Source organism: Megascapheus bottae, chromosome 9, assembly GCF_031878675.1.
Source record: "Megascapheus bottae isolate mThoBot1 chromosome 9, mThoBot2.hap1, whole genome shotgun sequence".
In the NCBI taxonomy this organism is placed as follows: domain Eukaryota; kingdom Metazoa; phylum Chordata; class Mammalia; order Rodentia; family Geomyidae; genus Megascapheus; species Megascapheus bottae.
In genome coordinates, this window is record NC_143517.1 from 42,544,987 (window position 1) to 42,561,533 (window position 16,547).

Below are 16,547 nucleotides of genomic sequence, written 5' to 3' on the forward strand. Positions count from 1 at the left end.
GATCACTGTGTGTGGAAGCTAATTTTAGGAGTTATCAGAGGTTACCATATTAGGTGCTGTCAGAGAAAATCCTGATGTGAAACTTTCACTCTGTAGATGACCCAAATTTGTAGAAGATTTAAGTCAAAGAAACAGTAAATAGAGGTAGCTCATGTGATGTATTAGAACATGAGGTGCTTGGCCTTGAGGTTCAGCTAAGAGGCAGATTAGCCAAGAGGGTAATCTTCCTCCCACCAGCATATACTTGTATAAATCCTCATGGGAGAGGCTATAGAATGGTTTGGCAAGTTACATTCTGTGAACCAGATGTGGCCTGCTGCCTGTCTGGTTGCTTGCTTTTTTTTTTTTATTGTTGTTTCATTTTGTTTTTAATAAAGTCTTACTAGAATATATAGAGGGCCTCTTGCTTACGTATCAGTTGTCTGCTTTTGCTCTATAGAATTCACAAGGCCCATAAGAAAAGTCCTTTACAAGATAAGTTTACTGATCTCTAGTTTAAAGCATCTATTGTATCTTCTTCACTCCATCATCTATTTTTCTTCTCTGTTGTCCTTGGTTATAGAAGTAAGGCATGGCCTAGAGGGGCAAGCCATCTTTGCAGAGCAGGGACATGGTGACACTGAGTAGAAGCAGGCTACAGATAAAGGTAATTTATAAGAACTTTTTCATGCCCAACTTGATGGAAAACTAAGTAGAAACAGGGTTTTTGTTGTTGTTTTTGCCAGCGATATTCTGTGTATTTGTTCATTTACTTTAAAATGATATTAATTCTATTTCTCAGTGTACGTTGCAGATTTGTTGTGAATGTATTATATGGACATTTTTTGAAGTGTTGCCTAAATTCATGATTGTTAAAAAAAAAAAAAATGAAGGGCCAGGAGCTTAGCATAGTGGTAGAGTGCTCGCCTAGCATGCACAACGCCCTGGGTTCGATTCCAAGTGAAGTGGCGCTGTTGCTCAAGGGCAGAGTGCTAGCCTTCAGGAAAAAGTTCCAAGGACAGTGCTTAGTACCTGAGTGCAAGCCCCAGGACTGGCAAAGAAAAAAAAATGAGCCAAATAGAGACAGAATCCTTTGTTCTCTGTTTGACTCATATCAAAAGAACTGATGGTTATTTCATAATTTTAAAAAAATTGCCAGTCCTAGGGCTTGAACTCAGGGCCTGAGCTCTACCACTTGAGCCTCAGTACCATTTCTGGCTTTTTTTTTCTATGTATGTGGTATCAAGGAATCGAACCCGGATCTTCGTGCATGCTAGGCAGGCAAGCACTCCTGGCCCAGGTTATTTCATAATTATTGGTTATGACCTAGTGACTGTGTTTCACAAACTTGCTTGTATAATAGCTTTTTTTGTTGTTGTTTTTGGGTTTTTTTGTTTTGGGACTTCAGCTGTGGGCCTGGGCACTGTCCCTCAGCTCTTCAGCTCAAGGCTAGGTAGCACTCTACCACTTGAGCCACAGTGTCACTTCTGGATTTCTGGTGGTTAATTGGAGATAAGAGTCTCACGGACTTTTGTGCCTGTGTTGGTTTTGAACCTTGATCCTCAGATCTCAGCCTCCTGAGTAGCTAGGATTACAGGCGTGAGCCACCAGTGCCCGATTAATTTAGCACTTGTTATTCATCTGTGAGCATATTTTTTTTAAGCCTTGTGAATTGAATTAGTGGTAAAAGCAAATGGTGTGCATGCCTCTTATCCTGTATTAAACTTAATGGAAATGGTGGATGAATCAATGGACTATATTATCTCTTCTAATCATTAATAACTAATATTCTATGAAAAGTCAAAACTTAAAATCTTAGTAAAGCCACGAGGTTACGCTTAGTAAGTTGCCACCTTTTACAGTTTAAAAGTTGACTTTCAGTCTCAGTAGAATCTTTTCCTTTGCTCAGACCAAAGTCTTTGTTTTTAGAAGAGGAATCTGATGACTATCTGAAGTGACATAAGAATGAGCCAAGAATGGCTGAGAGATTTCGAGGGGAGGACTCAGAGTCAGCTATGGAGGTAGGAGGCTTTTAGAAAGGGCTCAGGAGAGTTCATGGCGATAAAACTAAAGTTATAATGTTTTATTTGAACTGAATAATAGACACAGTGTAGGAGTTAGTAAATAACATTTCTTATTCTTGCTCTACTTTAAAGAGGAAGTAACAGTAGAGTGGCATAAGCTTATGCTGGCATAAACTTACCTTATTTTGCTGTAAAATGGGCATATTCCCACATCACAGTGTCTATTGGTGCAAATCTGAGAATGACATGGACTTACTCATGTGTTGACTTAGTAATATCAATTATGAAATTTTATGTTATGGCAGTAGTTACAAGAGTTAAGTTTTGTTTCAAGTGTTATATAATAATGAAAATAGTAAATCCTAAGATGGAGAATGGTAAGTAAAATGTGTTCGGTTATGAATTAGAATAAATATTACCTACACTGTCATTACTAACATCTGAAGTTCATACATATAGTAATAAAAATAGTAGACTCAGTGTGCTAAGATTATGGATGATTTATTGTTTCATGAAACAGTGTTATAATTTGTATTTTAACATAAATATTCAGGATAATGAAATCATTTATTGACCAAATAAACATATGTATCAGTTAAATCCCTGCTTTTAACTGGCAATTGCTATACTTACTTTTAGACATTTCTCTTGGGAAGCTGTGCTTCTGACAGGAATATAGTACTATATGATATGAGACAAGCCACTCCTCTGAAAAAGGTGAGTTTCAATTTTGCTTTATACAGTGTTAAAATTGTCATCTGTAAGTTAAGTAACAGAAAATATAGAGTAAGTGATTTTCAGTATTCTGAAATTTTATTAATTTTTTTAGAGGTATTCTTACCACAGAATAATGTAGTTGCATTTCTTAGCTTTGCATTGCTTGTTGGAGATCCTTATATTTCTTTGTGTCTTCCATAATACCAGCAGATTTTATGTATCTCATGAGTACTTGTTGAATTAAAAGTTACTAGCTGAAAGACATTCCATTATTTTACAGTGTAATAATATTTAAAGTCCTATGATTAATCATGGTACAACACTTTATTACAGAAAGTTAGAACTGGTTCATTTAACCATCTTTGTTTAGTTGCATACTGGTGTTTACTAATAACACTTAGTTTAGACAAGTCCTTTTTGCTCAAGATGATAGTCTTGTCAATTCTAAGATCATCCCTGGTTTAAGATATTAGGGCTAACATAACCTTAAAGCTGACTTTTGACAGAGATACACTGTCTGCAGATAAACCAAACAGTACAATTTTAAGTATAAAAAGTTCAGAGTATGGGGCCGGGAGTTTGGCCTAGTGGTAGAGTGCTTGCCTAGCATGCACAAAGACCCGGGTTCGATTCCTCGGTACCACATATATAGAAAAAAGCCAGAAGTGGTGCTGAGGCTCAAGTGGTAGGGCTCTATCCTTGAGAAAGTCCAAGGACAGTGCTCACGCCCTGAGCTCAAGCCCAGGACTGGCAAAAAAAAAAAAAAAAAAAGTTCAGAGTAAATGCTAGAAAATTATGAGAGCACAAGCATCACTAAATATCACTCATGTGCATGAGCCCTTTGTGATAGTCCACATTTAAAAGAAATGTGTCTGAGCCAGGTGCTATGGCTCATGCCTGTAATCCTAGCTCAGGAGGTTAAGGTCTGAGGATCACGGTTCAAAGCCAGCTCAGTCACTATAAAGTCCATGAGACTCTTATCTCTAATTAACCACCAGAAAACTAGAAGTTGGGCTGTTGCCCAAGGGGTAGGGTGGTGGCCTTGAGCTGAAGAGCTAAGGGACATCACTCAGGCCCAGGGGTAGGTCAGAGCCTTGAGCTGAAGAACTCAGGAACAGCGCCCAGGCCCAGAGTTGAAGCCCCATGACTGACAGCAAAAAAAAAAAAAAGATAGGCATCTGAGACTGTAACTCAGTGGTGGAGCACTTACCTAGCATACATATGCCCTGAGTTTGATCTGTGGCATCAGGGAAGAGAGGGGAAGTGAGTTGATGAAGGAGAAAGGAAAGAACAGTGCTTTCCATACTGTTTTTTTTTCCCCCAACCCACTTTTATGACATGTAATAAACTCAGAAATGTGAAACTTATAGTACATTTATTGAAATTTGAATTTATTACAATAAATCTACCCAAAGTATTACTTAAATCGTTTTACTCACTTATTTGGTAAGGACTTCATTGTTAAACACTGAGTAATTTCATCTATATTTCTCTGTAAAATGGTAACATTAACTACTAGATTATAGCATATTGGTTAGACTAAGACATGTTACCTTTAGCCTGGGGCTAGTGGCTTACAGCTACAATCCTATTTTTTGAAGGCTGAGGTTGGAAGGTTGAGGCTCAAAGCTAGATCAGGCAGACAAGTCTGAAGGATTCTAGTCCCCATTTAACCAGCAAAAAGCCATGGTAAAGCACCATCTATGAGCAAAAAGGCTAAATGAAGGCTTGAGGACCGGAGTGCAAACCCTGGTTACTTTACACACACACACACACACACACACACACACACACACACACACACACACACACACACACACACACACACACACACACACACACACACACACACACACACACACACACACACACACACACACACACACACACACACACACACACACACACACACACACACACACACACACACACACACACACTGTGTTTTAGCACAATGCCAACAGGAAATTCTAGTTTACTAAATCTCTTTCCTCTCTTCTCAGTTTTCAATGGTATTCCATTACTGTTTCCATTTATTTATTTTCAGTATTTATTAAATGCAGGGCCTTACTTCTTACTAGACACTTTCTTTCACATGTCTTAATGCCCCTAATCTGTGATACATTAGTTTTAGGTTGAAGAAAATAACTGCTGTTTGGATTTTAGGGTCTCCTACCACCCCTATTATACTCTAGTTTTGTCAGTAAGGAAACGTTTAATTGGAGCTTGTCACATGAAAGTTTATAGAGACAATTGCTTTCTTTTGCTTTTTTTTTTTTTGGTTCTGCTTAGTTTGTTCTATCTTTAGACCATTAATGTTTCTTCTCTTTTTTCTTTTCTAAATATAGTAGTTCTCAGTCAAGGGTTGTTATTCCCCCTAAGAAAGGTATAGATTTAGAAATGTGAAGGGAACAGTTGGTGGGGAGATGTCTGAGTGCTACACATCCTACAATAGACAGTTACATACAATAAAGAAACACTGTAAATTACTGGTCTCCATAGGGTAGCTCAAATCATGCTTGTCTTGAAACATTTTTTCAGTACTCCGACTCTATAAACTCATCATTGTTTTGTTTCAATTTTGATATTTAATCATCTGTTACTTTATCTGTGTCTTAAATTTTCTTCTGTATATCTTATTTTCTTGTCTGAACTGTGTTGTTTAAAATCTAGGTACTAGATATTATTAACTGTTTTTCTCTTTTTTGTATTTACTCTTGCCTGTGTTCAGGAAATAGCTATTGATTTCTTTACTTATTGCTCTCAGCTGATTGCTGTGCACATATTTGCTTAAATCAGTGAGAAAAGGAATCTAAAGAGATAATTAGCTTCATCTGTAACAGGATAGCTAATGCTTCCTTCCTCAGGTTATCTTAGATATGAGAACGAATACAATCTGTTGGAATCCTATGGAAGCTTTCATTTTTACTGCAGCAAATGAAGATTACAAGTAAGTAATCTATCTTTTAAAACTTCATTTCTATTAGAAACAGCTCAATTGAATATCATACTGGTATGATATAGTTTTTACTAGGTAAGTGTACTTTCACTTACAAATTACAGAACTTGTCATTTGTTTTGCTAAAATAGTTTCTCAAGTTGGAGAAAATTCTGGAATTTTTTTCAGATTCCAGACTAATACAGACAAGTACTAGTGGGCTAGTTCTCTATGCTGCCTGTTACAGTTTTATATGATTTTGTAGTTTTATTGCAGTATATGTATGTACTGGTAATGGCTCTTACAGTAGAAAACCTGATTTGAATAGTTGTTAAAGACTGTGTGTCCAACATGTTTAATGTCCAACCCTTTGTAGAAATTTGTGATATTTCATATAGACTGTATAATACATGTTTTAATGCAAACAGCATTATCTGCTTGTTGATATTTATAATCGGTCAGGTAATTGATATTTGTTTAGTCACGCTATGAGCTATCGTGATTATGTCTATAAGCAAATGAAAAGTTTAAAGTTTTTAGCTTAATAAATGCAAATCTTTTATTGTGTGACTGTGTTAACTCGACTTAGCTGCCATATGTTCTTGACCTAGATGTGACTTTATGGCTTTTTATGTAATGGTTTAATATACATTGAAGCACTGTACATTTTCTACCTTACTTCATCTTTACAGTATTTTAGAGTTGGTAGAATATTATGTTATCTCATTTTTTTAGGATAATTGAAGCAAAGTGAGTATTTTTAATACATTTTTTTGGGTTTTGGGTTTTGGAGGTGTTTTTGCCAGTCCTAGGCCTTGAACTCAGGGCCTGGGCACTATTCTTGGGCTGTCTCAAAGCTAATGTTCTACCACTTGAGCCACTTCCAGCCTTTTCTGTGTGTATGTGGTACAAAGGAGTTGAACCCAGGGCTTCCTGCATGTTAGGCAAGCACTCTTCCACTAGGCCACGCTCCCAGCCCTATTTTGTCTTTTGAGAAGATACAAGTCTGGATTGACCTTTATGTCTTCTGTACTTAAATTTTGTGTTCTCTTGTATAATTCTAAAATTCTGTATAATTCTAGCTTATAAATAGGATTCTCTTACCTGGGCACTGTAGCCTATGCCTGTAATCCCAGTACTTTTGAGGCAGAGATTAAAGGAATCTCAACTCTAGGCTAGATGGGAAAAAAAATTAAATGAGACCCCATCTAAACTAATAGCTGGGCATGGTAGCACACATCTATCATCTTAGCTTCTCAGAATTTATAAATAGAAGGATCATTGTCCAGGCTGTCCCAGGCATAAACTTGATGCTCATTCAAAAACTTACGCAAGTAAAAGGCTGAGCTGGTAAGCTGCCTATCAAGTGCCAGGTCTGTAGTTTAAGCCCCACTAACAAGCATGGACACGCACATACACAATCTTGCTATGGCATCCTTTTCTGTATTTGTAAATGCTTTCTTTTATTTCCTTCTAAGTATCCTGATCATTCTGAATTAGAAACCTAAGGTCAAGTCTGTACCAACCAACCAGTAATTACTTTAGAAGGTTTGGGGAGGCATTCAGACTATGTTACTGTTTTATGGTCTGTAAGAAAGAGATTTGGGTTGGGGGGAATTAGAGGTATCTGTAATGCAGCTAAAACAGGAAGATCTCAAGTATGAGGCCATCTGGGCCCAAGTAGCAAGTTCAAAGACAGCTTGGTCACAAAAATGCTCTATTTCTCAAAGCCATTCTCTATGTTGGTTCTTTGGGGTACTATTCTTTTAGGTGTTGATTAAGAATTTTAAACCCCCACGCTTATTGTCAGTTTTACCACTGTGTATAGTTTTTTAATTTTAGCATACCTTTTAAAAAGCCATATTCACTCTGATATGTAACAGCTAAGAGTAAAAATTAATGCAACTTGATTAGAAGTCATTTGGCATCCTGCCAGGCTTTAAACGTGTATTTCTCCTTGTAGGAACCTGTCCTGACTTAATTGAATCTTATCATATCCAGTTAAAACTTTGAATGTCAAATATCAAGATTTCCTTTAAGGATAATTTATAATAAAATTAGAGAATACTACTTATCAAAAATAGAGACATTATTTTAACTCATTTAAATTTGTAGCCATTAAATCTTTTCAGAGAGATTTAATGATATGGGTCAATGGTCATAATGTGCTTAGGAATTATCACTACAAAGTTTTATGCAGTATCATCTCAGTTTTATTATAAGAACATGTTTAAATACCATAGTGAAAAGATTTTTAAATTTCTGTTGTTAATTTCTCTCTGGACAGTGGGGTTAAAGGTAATTTTGTACTGTGTGTACGTGTTACCCACATTTTCACCAGTGAAACTTACATAAATAAGGAGGGAAGTGCATTTGTATGTTTATAAGCATAACATTAAAGAGTAATACAAATTGTTAATATTATTTGCTTATTTGCTTATGTACAGAATTGGCCTGTGTATTTAGATGTGCATTGTTGAGCTGGTGGGCCTTATTTTTCCTAGTGCCTTTTAGAAGTATTTATGACTTCTTTCTGGATATTTGGACAAAACATTTAACAATTCTTTTACAGCTTATACACTTTTGATATGCGTGCACTGGACACTCCAGTTATGGTCCACTTAGATCATGTATCTGCAGTGCTTGATGTAGACTACTCTCCCACTGGGAAAGAGTTCGTGTCTGCTAGCTTTGATAAATCTATTCGAATATTCCCTGTGGACAAAAGTCGGAGCAGGTATGTAACTACCAATAAGCTACTTGTTTTTTGATCTGATCTGAAAGGGCGCCTGGTTATGTGTATTTGTGTATACATCCAAGATTCATGAATTGCAGTACCTGTTATATCTTATTATCTATGGACAAAGAACTAGCTACCAAAAAGTTTCTTTAAAAAAATCAAACTAGAGGCCTGGAGTTTGGCCTAGTGGTAGAGTGCTTGCCTAGCATGCACAAAGACCCAGGTTCGATTTCAGTATACCACATACATAGAAAAGGCTGGAAGTGGTGCTGTTGTTCACGTGGTGCTGTGGCTCTAGCTTGAGAAAGCCCAAAGACAGTGCTCAGGCCCTGAATTCAAGCCCCAGGACTGGCAAAAAACAAAAAACAACAACAAAAAAACCCAGAAAAACTATTCCTTTGTATTAATAGTAAACTTTATAGAAACTTTAATTTAATAATGAAGAATTTGAATAGTTAAGTTTTACCCTAATCCAATTTATGAGTAATTAATATATACAAACTTCATATTGTTCTTCACCACTCAAGTTATGCCAATGCAAAAATTAAAGAAAGAAAATATTTATAAAGGCAAGCAATTCGAACACCCATCTGTCCTTTAGTGACATTTATGTGTCGAATTCCAAAAGCACACTTGAGAATGATTCTAATGTCTTTAAGATTTGGGTTGTTTAAGTCAGGTGCCCAATGGTTCACACCTATAATCCTAACTATTCAGGAGGCTGAGATCTAAGGACCACAGTTCTAAGCCAGCCTGGGCAAGAAAGTCTGCAAGACTCTTTATCTCCAATAAACTACTTAGTGAAAGCTAGAAGTAGCACTGTGGCTCAAATGATAGACTACTAGCCTTGAGCACATAGAGGTTCAGGGATAGTGACCAGGTCCTGAGCTCAAGCCCTAGGACTGGCAAAAAAAAAGAAAGAAGAAGAAGAAGAGGAAAAAAGAAGCCAGGCACAGTGGCCCACGCCTGTAATCCTGGCTATTCAAGAGGCTGAGATCTGAGGATTGTAGTTCAAGCCACCTGGGCCCTAAAGACTGTGGCACTCTTATCTCCAGTTAACTACTAGAAAACTAGAAGTGGCACTGTGACTCGAGGGTTTGCCTTGAGCTGAAGAGCTCAGGGGCAACGCCTAGGCCCAGAGTACAAGCCCCATGGCAGATCAAAAGTAGTTTATAGAAATTGACATTTTAGGAGTAATCTTGTATTTTATCTTTTGCTTTACTGTCTGACTTCATTTTTTTTTTTTTATGCAGTACTAGGGATTGAAGCTAGGGCCCAGCACATGAAAGGAAAGTACTTTGCCACTGAGCTATACTCCCCAGTCTTTGTACTAATTGACTACGACCTAAATTCCTTATGAGATACAGCCCTTGTATAGTGTGCAATGCTTTAGAAAGCACACACATCTCCCTATTCCTTAGCAGTGGCCTACATGAGTTCCTGAAAGCATGAGTATACCTCCTATGATTCAAAAAGAACCCAATAGTTGAGTTCAGTCTGAATTATTCCAAAACCAACATGGACCACTAAATCCAAGTCCAGCTAGAAAGCTCACTTTCTTACAAAAATTCTATAAAGCCAATGTCCAGGACATTTTCCTGGTGGTATTTGGAGTGATTTGTAGTTCCCCTGTTTTGTTTAGATCATTTACTTGAAAATGAATTGCAGATCATTTCCAAAGTCTGCTCTCATTTCCTTTCATTACAGGCATCCAGAAACTCATACTTTTTTTTGAGTAAAAAATTTAAAACTAACCTGAAATCCGTATTTGGGATTGGTTTCTATTAGAAATTCAATAATTCCTGAGCAAAATAGAAATCATAGCCTTTAAATGGAAAAACTATTTTTATGTGTGCATAAAGAATTTTAACTTTAAAAAATATCCATCCCTTGATACTATTACTTGTAAGCTTTATAAATCTATCATATGTGAGCAATCTGCATAACTTATCACTAAGGAGAATTCTAAGTTGGTTAAATGTTAAACCATTGGATTTGGATTTGACTAGATATTATTAATGGTTACTAAAGCCTGGTTGAATTTTCACTCACTAAAAAATTCTTTATATTAGGAAACTGAGTAGTTGAGTAGTTGGTTTTGTTGGGGTTTTTTTTTTTGTTTTGTTTTTTTTGGTCAGTCATTAGGCTTCAGCTTGGGCCTGGGCATTGTCCCTGAGCTCTTCAGTTCAAGGCTAGCACTCTACTACTTGAGCCAAAGCACCACTGATCAATAGAGTCTTTTGTGTGTGTGTGTGTCAGTTGTGGGGCTTAAACTCTTGGCTTGGGTATTGTCCCTGAGCTTTTTCAGTTCAAGGCTAGCGCTCTACCACTTTGAGCTACAGTGCCACTTCCAGTTTTCTAGCAGTCAATTGGAGATAAGCATCTCTCTGATTTTCGTGCCTGGGCTGGCTTTGAACTATAGTCTTCAGATCTCAGCCTCTTGAGTAACTAGAATTAGAGACATGAGTCACCAATGCCTGGCTAAGGAAGAGTATTATAAAAATCAAGAGATTATAGGAACTGAATACTAGAAAAGCAAAACATTGAATGCTTTTCTTTTCAAAACTATTCTCTCCATAAATTTCTTATGTTAGTGCTAGAAATAGAATCTATACAGACTATTTTAGAGATATTATAATATTTGTAAATTATATCTGATTTGGCTATTGTCTGAGTGTTTTTAAGTTGTGCTTTATTTTTACTTATTTATTTTTTGTGGGGCTTCAACTCTGGGTCTAGATGCCATCTCTGAGCTCTTCAGCTCAAGGCTAGTGCTCTACCCCTGGAGCCACAATGCCACTTAGGTTTTCTGGTGGTTAATTGGATATAAAAGTCTCACGGACTTTCTTGCCCTGGCTGGCTTTAAACTGCGATCCTCAGATCTCAGCCTTCTGAATTGCTAGGATTAGCCATGAACGCCTGGCTAATTATGCATATTTTATTGAACCTGTTTCTTTCATGTAGCCTGCATTTTTCCAGAAGTTTTACTTTGTGTTGTCTGACGTTACCTTTACTTGCCTTTTAGAGTTCTTCTTAACACTTCCCAATATAGTATCCCTGTGAATTCACTTAGCGTGTTTCACACCCTTTTAAATAGGAATGCTATTTGACATCTCCATTTATTAATGATTCTTACCTCAACTTAGCACTTTTGTAGCCTTCCCTTTCTTTTCACACATGTAAATCAACTCTTACTTCAATTAAGCTTTCCAAATAATGTGCCCAAGGGAAAGGGAGAGTCAAGTCATCAGATTCCGCATATCTTTTTGAGTGCCACTGCCTTCATCTTCTCTGTCTGTCAGTTTTTATGTCTCTATCTCTTTATCAATCTATCCAAGATTGGGACTCATACTTTTTATCTAGGGCTCTATCACTTAACCCACAGCACCACTTCTGGCTTTTTATGTGTATGTGGTACTGAGGAATCAAACCCAGGGCTTTACGCATGCTAGGCAAGCACTCTACCATTAAGCTGCACACTCAGCCCCTTCTTTTCCTTCTCTCTCCCCCCTTTCCAGTAAAATAGAACAACAAAATTAGTGTGATTGGTGACTTGAACTGAGTTGGGTTTGGTAAGGTCTTCTTAAAAGCAAGTCTTTTTTGTTGTTGTTGTTGTTGTTCATAGGGCTTGAACTCTGGGCCTGGGTGCTGTCCCTGAACTCTTCAAGAGCAAGTCATTTTTATGGTTACAATGTTTTTCTAGCTTGAAAAATCATATGCTATTTTCATTTTATAGTGTCAAGTATTTGTGACTTTTTTGTATATCTGATTTGTTTATTTTATTGGATTATATATATTCTCTTGTGCAGGAATTTTCTTTTAATTCTTGAGCACTTAGCATAGAACCTTACTGGTTGAATTCAGGTGAAAACAAAATAAAAGCATTAGAATGAATTTGAATTTTTTTTTTTTATAGTCCTTCAAGACTCAAAAATGGTATCCTTGGGCCAGGAGTGTAGGCCTAATGGTAGAGTGTTTGCCTGCATACACGAAGCCCCTGGTTCAATTCCTCGGTATTTGGTACTACATACATAGAGATGGCCAGCAGTGGTGCTGTAGCTGGGTTTTCTCACGAGAAAACCCAAAGACAGTGCCTAGGCCCTGAGTTCAAGTCCCAAGACTGGCAAAAAAAATAAATTTGGTGTCCTAGAATTTGATAGGCAGTTGTTACAGAAAACCTATACCCAGACTCCCAAAGTGTTGAAATTCATTCCTCTTCGGTAGGGAAGTCTATCACACAAAACGGATGCAACATGTTATCTGTGTAAAATGGAGTTCTGACAGCAAGTACATCATGTGTGGATCTGATGAAATGAACATTCGTCTGTGGAAAGCTAATGCTTCTGAAAAATTGGGTGTGGTAAGAAATCACATTTTCTGTAAATATTATAAAGCTAGTTTCTGGCTCTATTAGATATTATAACATTTATTTAAAATACCTTGATACTTTGATCACATTGATAGCAGTATGATAAATATCAACTAGCAACAAAAGCAGTAAGGCTCTATTGACTAGCATGGCTCTATTGACTTTTTTCATGTCATGTGTCTTTTCATGTCACAGTGCTTTTAGGCATTTACTAATATTTGTGTCTTCCTAGTTCTGTGTGTTTTACTTTGATAGAGAAAGACAATGTGGAGTATGGAAGCTTAGAATGTACAAGAACATCTCTCCTCTGCTAAAGGAATGATAATTGAGTAGATCAAAGGCTGCACGTCCCTCAGAGGTCTTTTATTATTTTTTTTTAAAAGACACTGAAGCATTTAAATAAGGGAAGGCAAAAAGCATTAGACTTTCAAAAAGATTTAGTGAATACTGGCTAGCTAACACTGGGCTGTGAGATTATGATTGAGTTTTGTTTTGTTTTTGATGTTTCTCTAAAATATTCCATTTTCTCAAAAAAATTCATTTGTTTATATCAGAAACCACTAGAAAGGTTAAGAAAGAAAAGGTTAAATCTAAGTTACTTTTTGATTAGCCTCAGTAGGAAAATCGAGGCCAATATGCAGTTATTAAGGACAGTTGTTTTTAAGTTTAATGATTGTTCAGTATTACATTATACCTACCTTTTAGTACATTAGTCAGTGTTCTTATTTGTATCAACCTTAATATTTTTTAAGCAAAATGTATTACAAAATCAAGTACTTTGCTTTTCTGGTTACAAAGTATTTTTACAAAGAAATAGATGTATTCCTCAGGAAGTTCTACCTCAGTGGTGCACATAGCCCTACTTTTTCAGTATGTTTTTGTTCCATTTGGTGGGATTTGTCTATACTGTGCATGTGCTACCTAAAAGAAAATTCATTACTTAATTTGTAAATGGCGCGAATATGCCAGAAATTTGGTTTCATCTCATAGAAGTAATTTTTATCCTAAGGGAGAAGGTTACTTCCTACTTCGGTGGGTCTGCAGCAAAAAAAAGAATATGCTATTCATTATGACCCTAAAATGCTTTTTTTTTCCTAACAGCTTACAAAGAGAGAAAAAGCAGCCAATGATTATAACCAGAAGCTGAAGGAGAAATTTCAGTATCATCCTCATGTAAAACGTATTGCTCGTCATCGACATCTACCAAAATCCATCTATAGCCAGATCCAGGAGCAGCGGATCATGAAGGAAGCTCGTCGACGAAAGTATGTGTCGAAGTTCAGCTCTCTCAGTATCTTCTTCTGACTTTCCCCTCTCATCTCACAATAGTAACAACGGCAACAACTTTCAAGGGAGTAGTTTATATACCATTGTACCTTAGAGATACTTTAAAAGACCTCCATGCTTTTTTCTCACTTAAGGGGAAAGCAGTAATCATTTAAGAATATGAGAAAAGACACATGAAAACAAATCAGAAACTCATATTTTAAGTAATACAAATAGGTGCTTAAGAACGATCTCCAGTGTAGTTGTAGTTATGAGGTACTATGTATTTTCTAAGTGAAAGCATTCAAAGAAACTAGATGTGGTTGTGCTTGCTTGTTACCCCAGCAGAAGGATCATGAGTTCAGAGCCATAATGAGACTGTCTCAAAGAAACAAAGTTTAAAGAACTTGTGTGTGTGTGTGTGTGTGTGTGTGTGTGTGTAATGAGTAATACATATATAATAATATTTGAGTTCTCAGATCATGTGTGTGTGTGTGTATGTGCGTGCGTATGTACATGCATGCACGTACACTGGTCCTGAGGCTTGAACTCAGGCTCTAGGCGCTATCTCTAAGCTCACACTCTATCACTTGAGCCACAGCTCTATTTCCAGTTTATTGAGTGTTTAATTGGAGGCTAAAAGTCTTACGATGTTTCCTGTTTCGGGTGGCTTTGAACCACCATCTTCAGATCTCAGCCTCCTGAGTAGCTAGAATTAACAGGCATAAGCCACTGGTGCCTGGCTGTTTTTGTTTTTGTTTTGTTTTTGTGTTTTGTTGTTATTTTGTGTGTTTTTTTTGCCAGTCTTGAGGCTTGAACTCTGGCCCTGAGCACTGTCCTTGAGTTTTCTCAAGGCTAGAGGTCTACCGCTTGAGCTATAGCACCACTTCCAGCTTTTTCTATGTATGTAGTACCAAGAAATCCAACCCGGGTCTTGGTGTGTTCTAGACAAGCACTCTACCATTAGGCCACACTCCCAGGCCTGACCTTTTTTTTTTTTTTTGCCAGTCCTGGGCTTAAGCTCAGGGACTGAGCATTGTTTCTTGGACTTTCTCAAGGCTAGAGCTCTACCACTTGAGTCTCAGCACCACTTCTGGCTTTTTCTGTGTATGTGGTACCTAGGAATTGAACCTGGGTCTTTGTGCACTCTAGGCAAGCTCTCTACTACTAGGTGCCAAATTCCCAGCCCTGTTTTGTTTTTTTAAGATGAGTCTCAAAGGCTGGTCTTAAACTCCTAGGCTCATACAGTCTTCTTTCTTTTGCCTTCCAAATAGAGCTGGAACTGCTAGGGCACCCCACTTAGCCCACCTAGATATCTTTACTACTTTTATAGTCTGTCTTTAGGAAGATGTGGGAATTGGATCATTTTTATATATTATGTATCTGGTTTTTTGTTTTTCATACAGTTAGGAAAATCAGATAAGAGTAATTCCATAGCCAAAGTTGGTTTTTAGTTGGTAGCTACTGTTTCACCTATTTTTATTGTGAAATTTTTCTTCAGTGTTTGCTTTTCTAGTGAAAGAAAATGCTTTGTCACATTCTTACAGAAAATTTTATTAGATTAGTATGATTTGACATAAACTTACTAATTTGTGTGTGTTGTTTATTTCTAGGGAAGTAAATCGTCGTAAACACAGCAAACCTGGATCTGTGCCAGTCGTGTCAGAGAGGGAAAAGCATGTAGTTGCAGTTGTGAAATAATAGTTGGTAATCCTACCAATGCTGATGTGGAATTATTTGTCTCTATTGACTTGAGAACCATGCAAATAAAAGTATTGACTTTCGTTTAATAGTAAACCTTTCCATTATATGTATTTTTTCTTGTTTTATGGTAATTTTTTTTACTGCTTGTCATGTTTTGGCTACTATAAAACCTACTTGCATCTCAATTCAGTGAATTGTCATGAATTTTCAATAGGTGCCACCTAAAAAGTTAGACAGTAAATAATGTGGTATGCTGTTTGTCTAGTTGGTATTTGGCATCACTGCCATGAGAAGTGCCACCTGCTGAGTCATCGGCCCCACCTCCTGTTACAACCTGTGGTTTCCATAGCGATGTCTGTGTCTTACACACAACAAAACTTGACTGGTTAAAAACAGGAGCCATTTTCTATAATTCAAGCCTAAACCAGGAATAAAATCATGATCTGACCTTTTTGAAATGTAACTTTATGAGTTCATAATCTTTTGGCATAAAAGAAATGTCAACAAGTGAAAATTTTCAGGATAGAGAAAGGAAGAATGGAAGCAATGGGGAAAAGGACATTACTTGAGATACTGAAGCATAAGTATATACAAAAGGTTATAGTAGCCTTTTGGGAAGAAAAGGTGTATCAACACCTTTAATTCGTCTTGTGATCATTGCTGTGACCTTCCCTTGGATAGAAACAGAAAGCAGACCTAATCTTGATGCACCAGCTCATACTCAGAAAAGAAGGAAGTGAAAAGAGTCACACATGAGTGTTTATCTTTGTGATCACAGCTACTTGGAAAATTAAGAACAAATCAGGAGGA

The 16,547-nt window shown here is 37.0% G+C and overlaps 1 protein-coding gene across 1 annotated transcript in view; it reads left to right on the forward strand.

Annotated features, from left to right (window-relative positions):
- Dcaf13 (DDB1 and CUL4 associated factor 13) overlaps positions 1-15,830 on the forward strand; it is a 25,415-nt gene extending 9,585 nt beyond the window's left edge. Inside the window, exons 6-11 of the mRNA XM_090339185.1 lie at positions 2,643-2,720; positions 5,588-5,670; positions 8,231-8,395; positions 12,623-12,758; positions 13,869-14,032; positions 15,647-15,830. Coding sequence (XP_090195311.1) covers positions 2,643-2,720; positions 5,588-5,670; positions 8,231-8,395; positions 12,623-12,758; positions 13,869-14,032; positions 15,647-15,734 — 714 coding nt within the window. The 3' untranslated portion in view covers positions 15,735-15,830. The remainder of the gene's footprint in view (positions 1-2,642; positions 2,721-5,587; positions 5,671-8,230; positions 8,396-12,622; positions 12,759-13,868; positions 14,033-15,646) is intronic.
- The last annotated feature ends 717 nt before the right edge of the window (positions 15,831-16,547 follow it).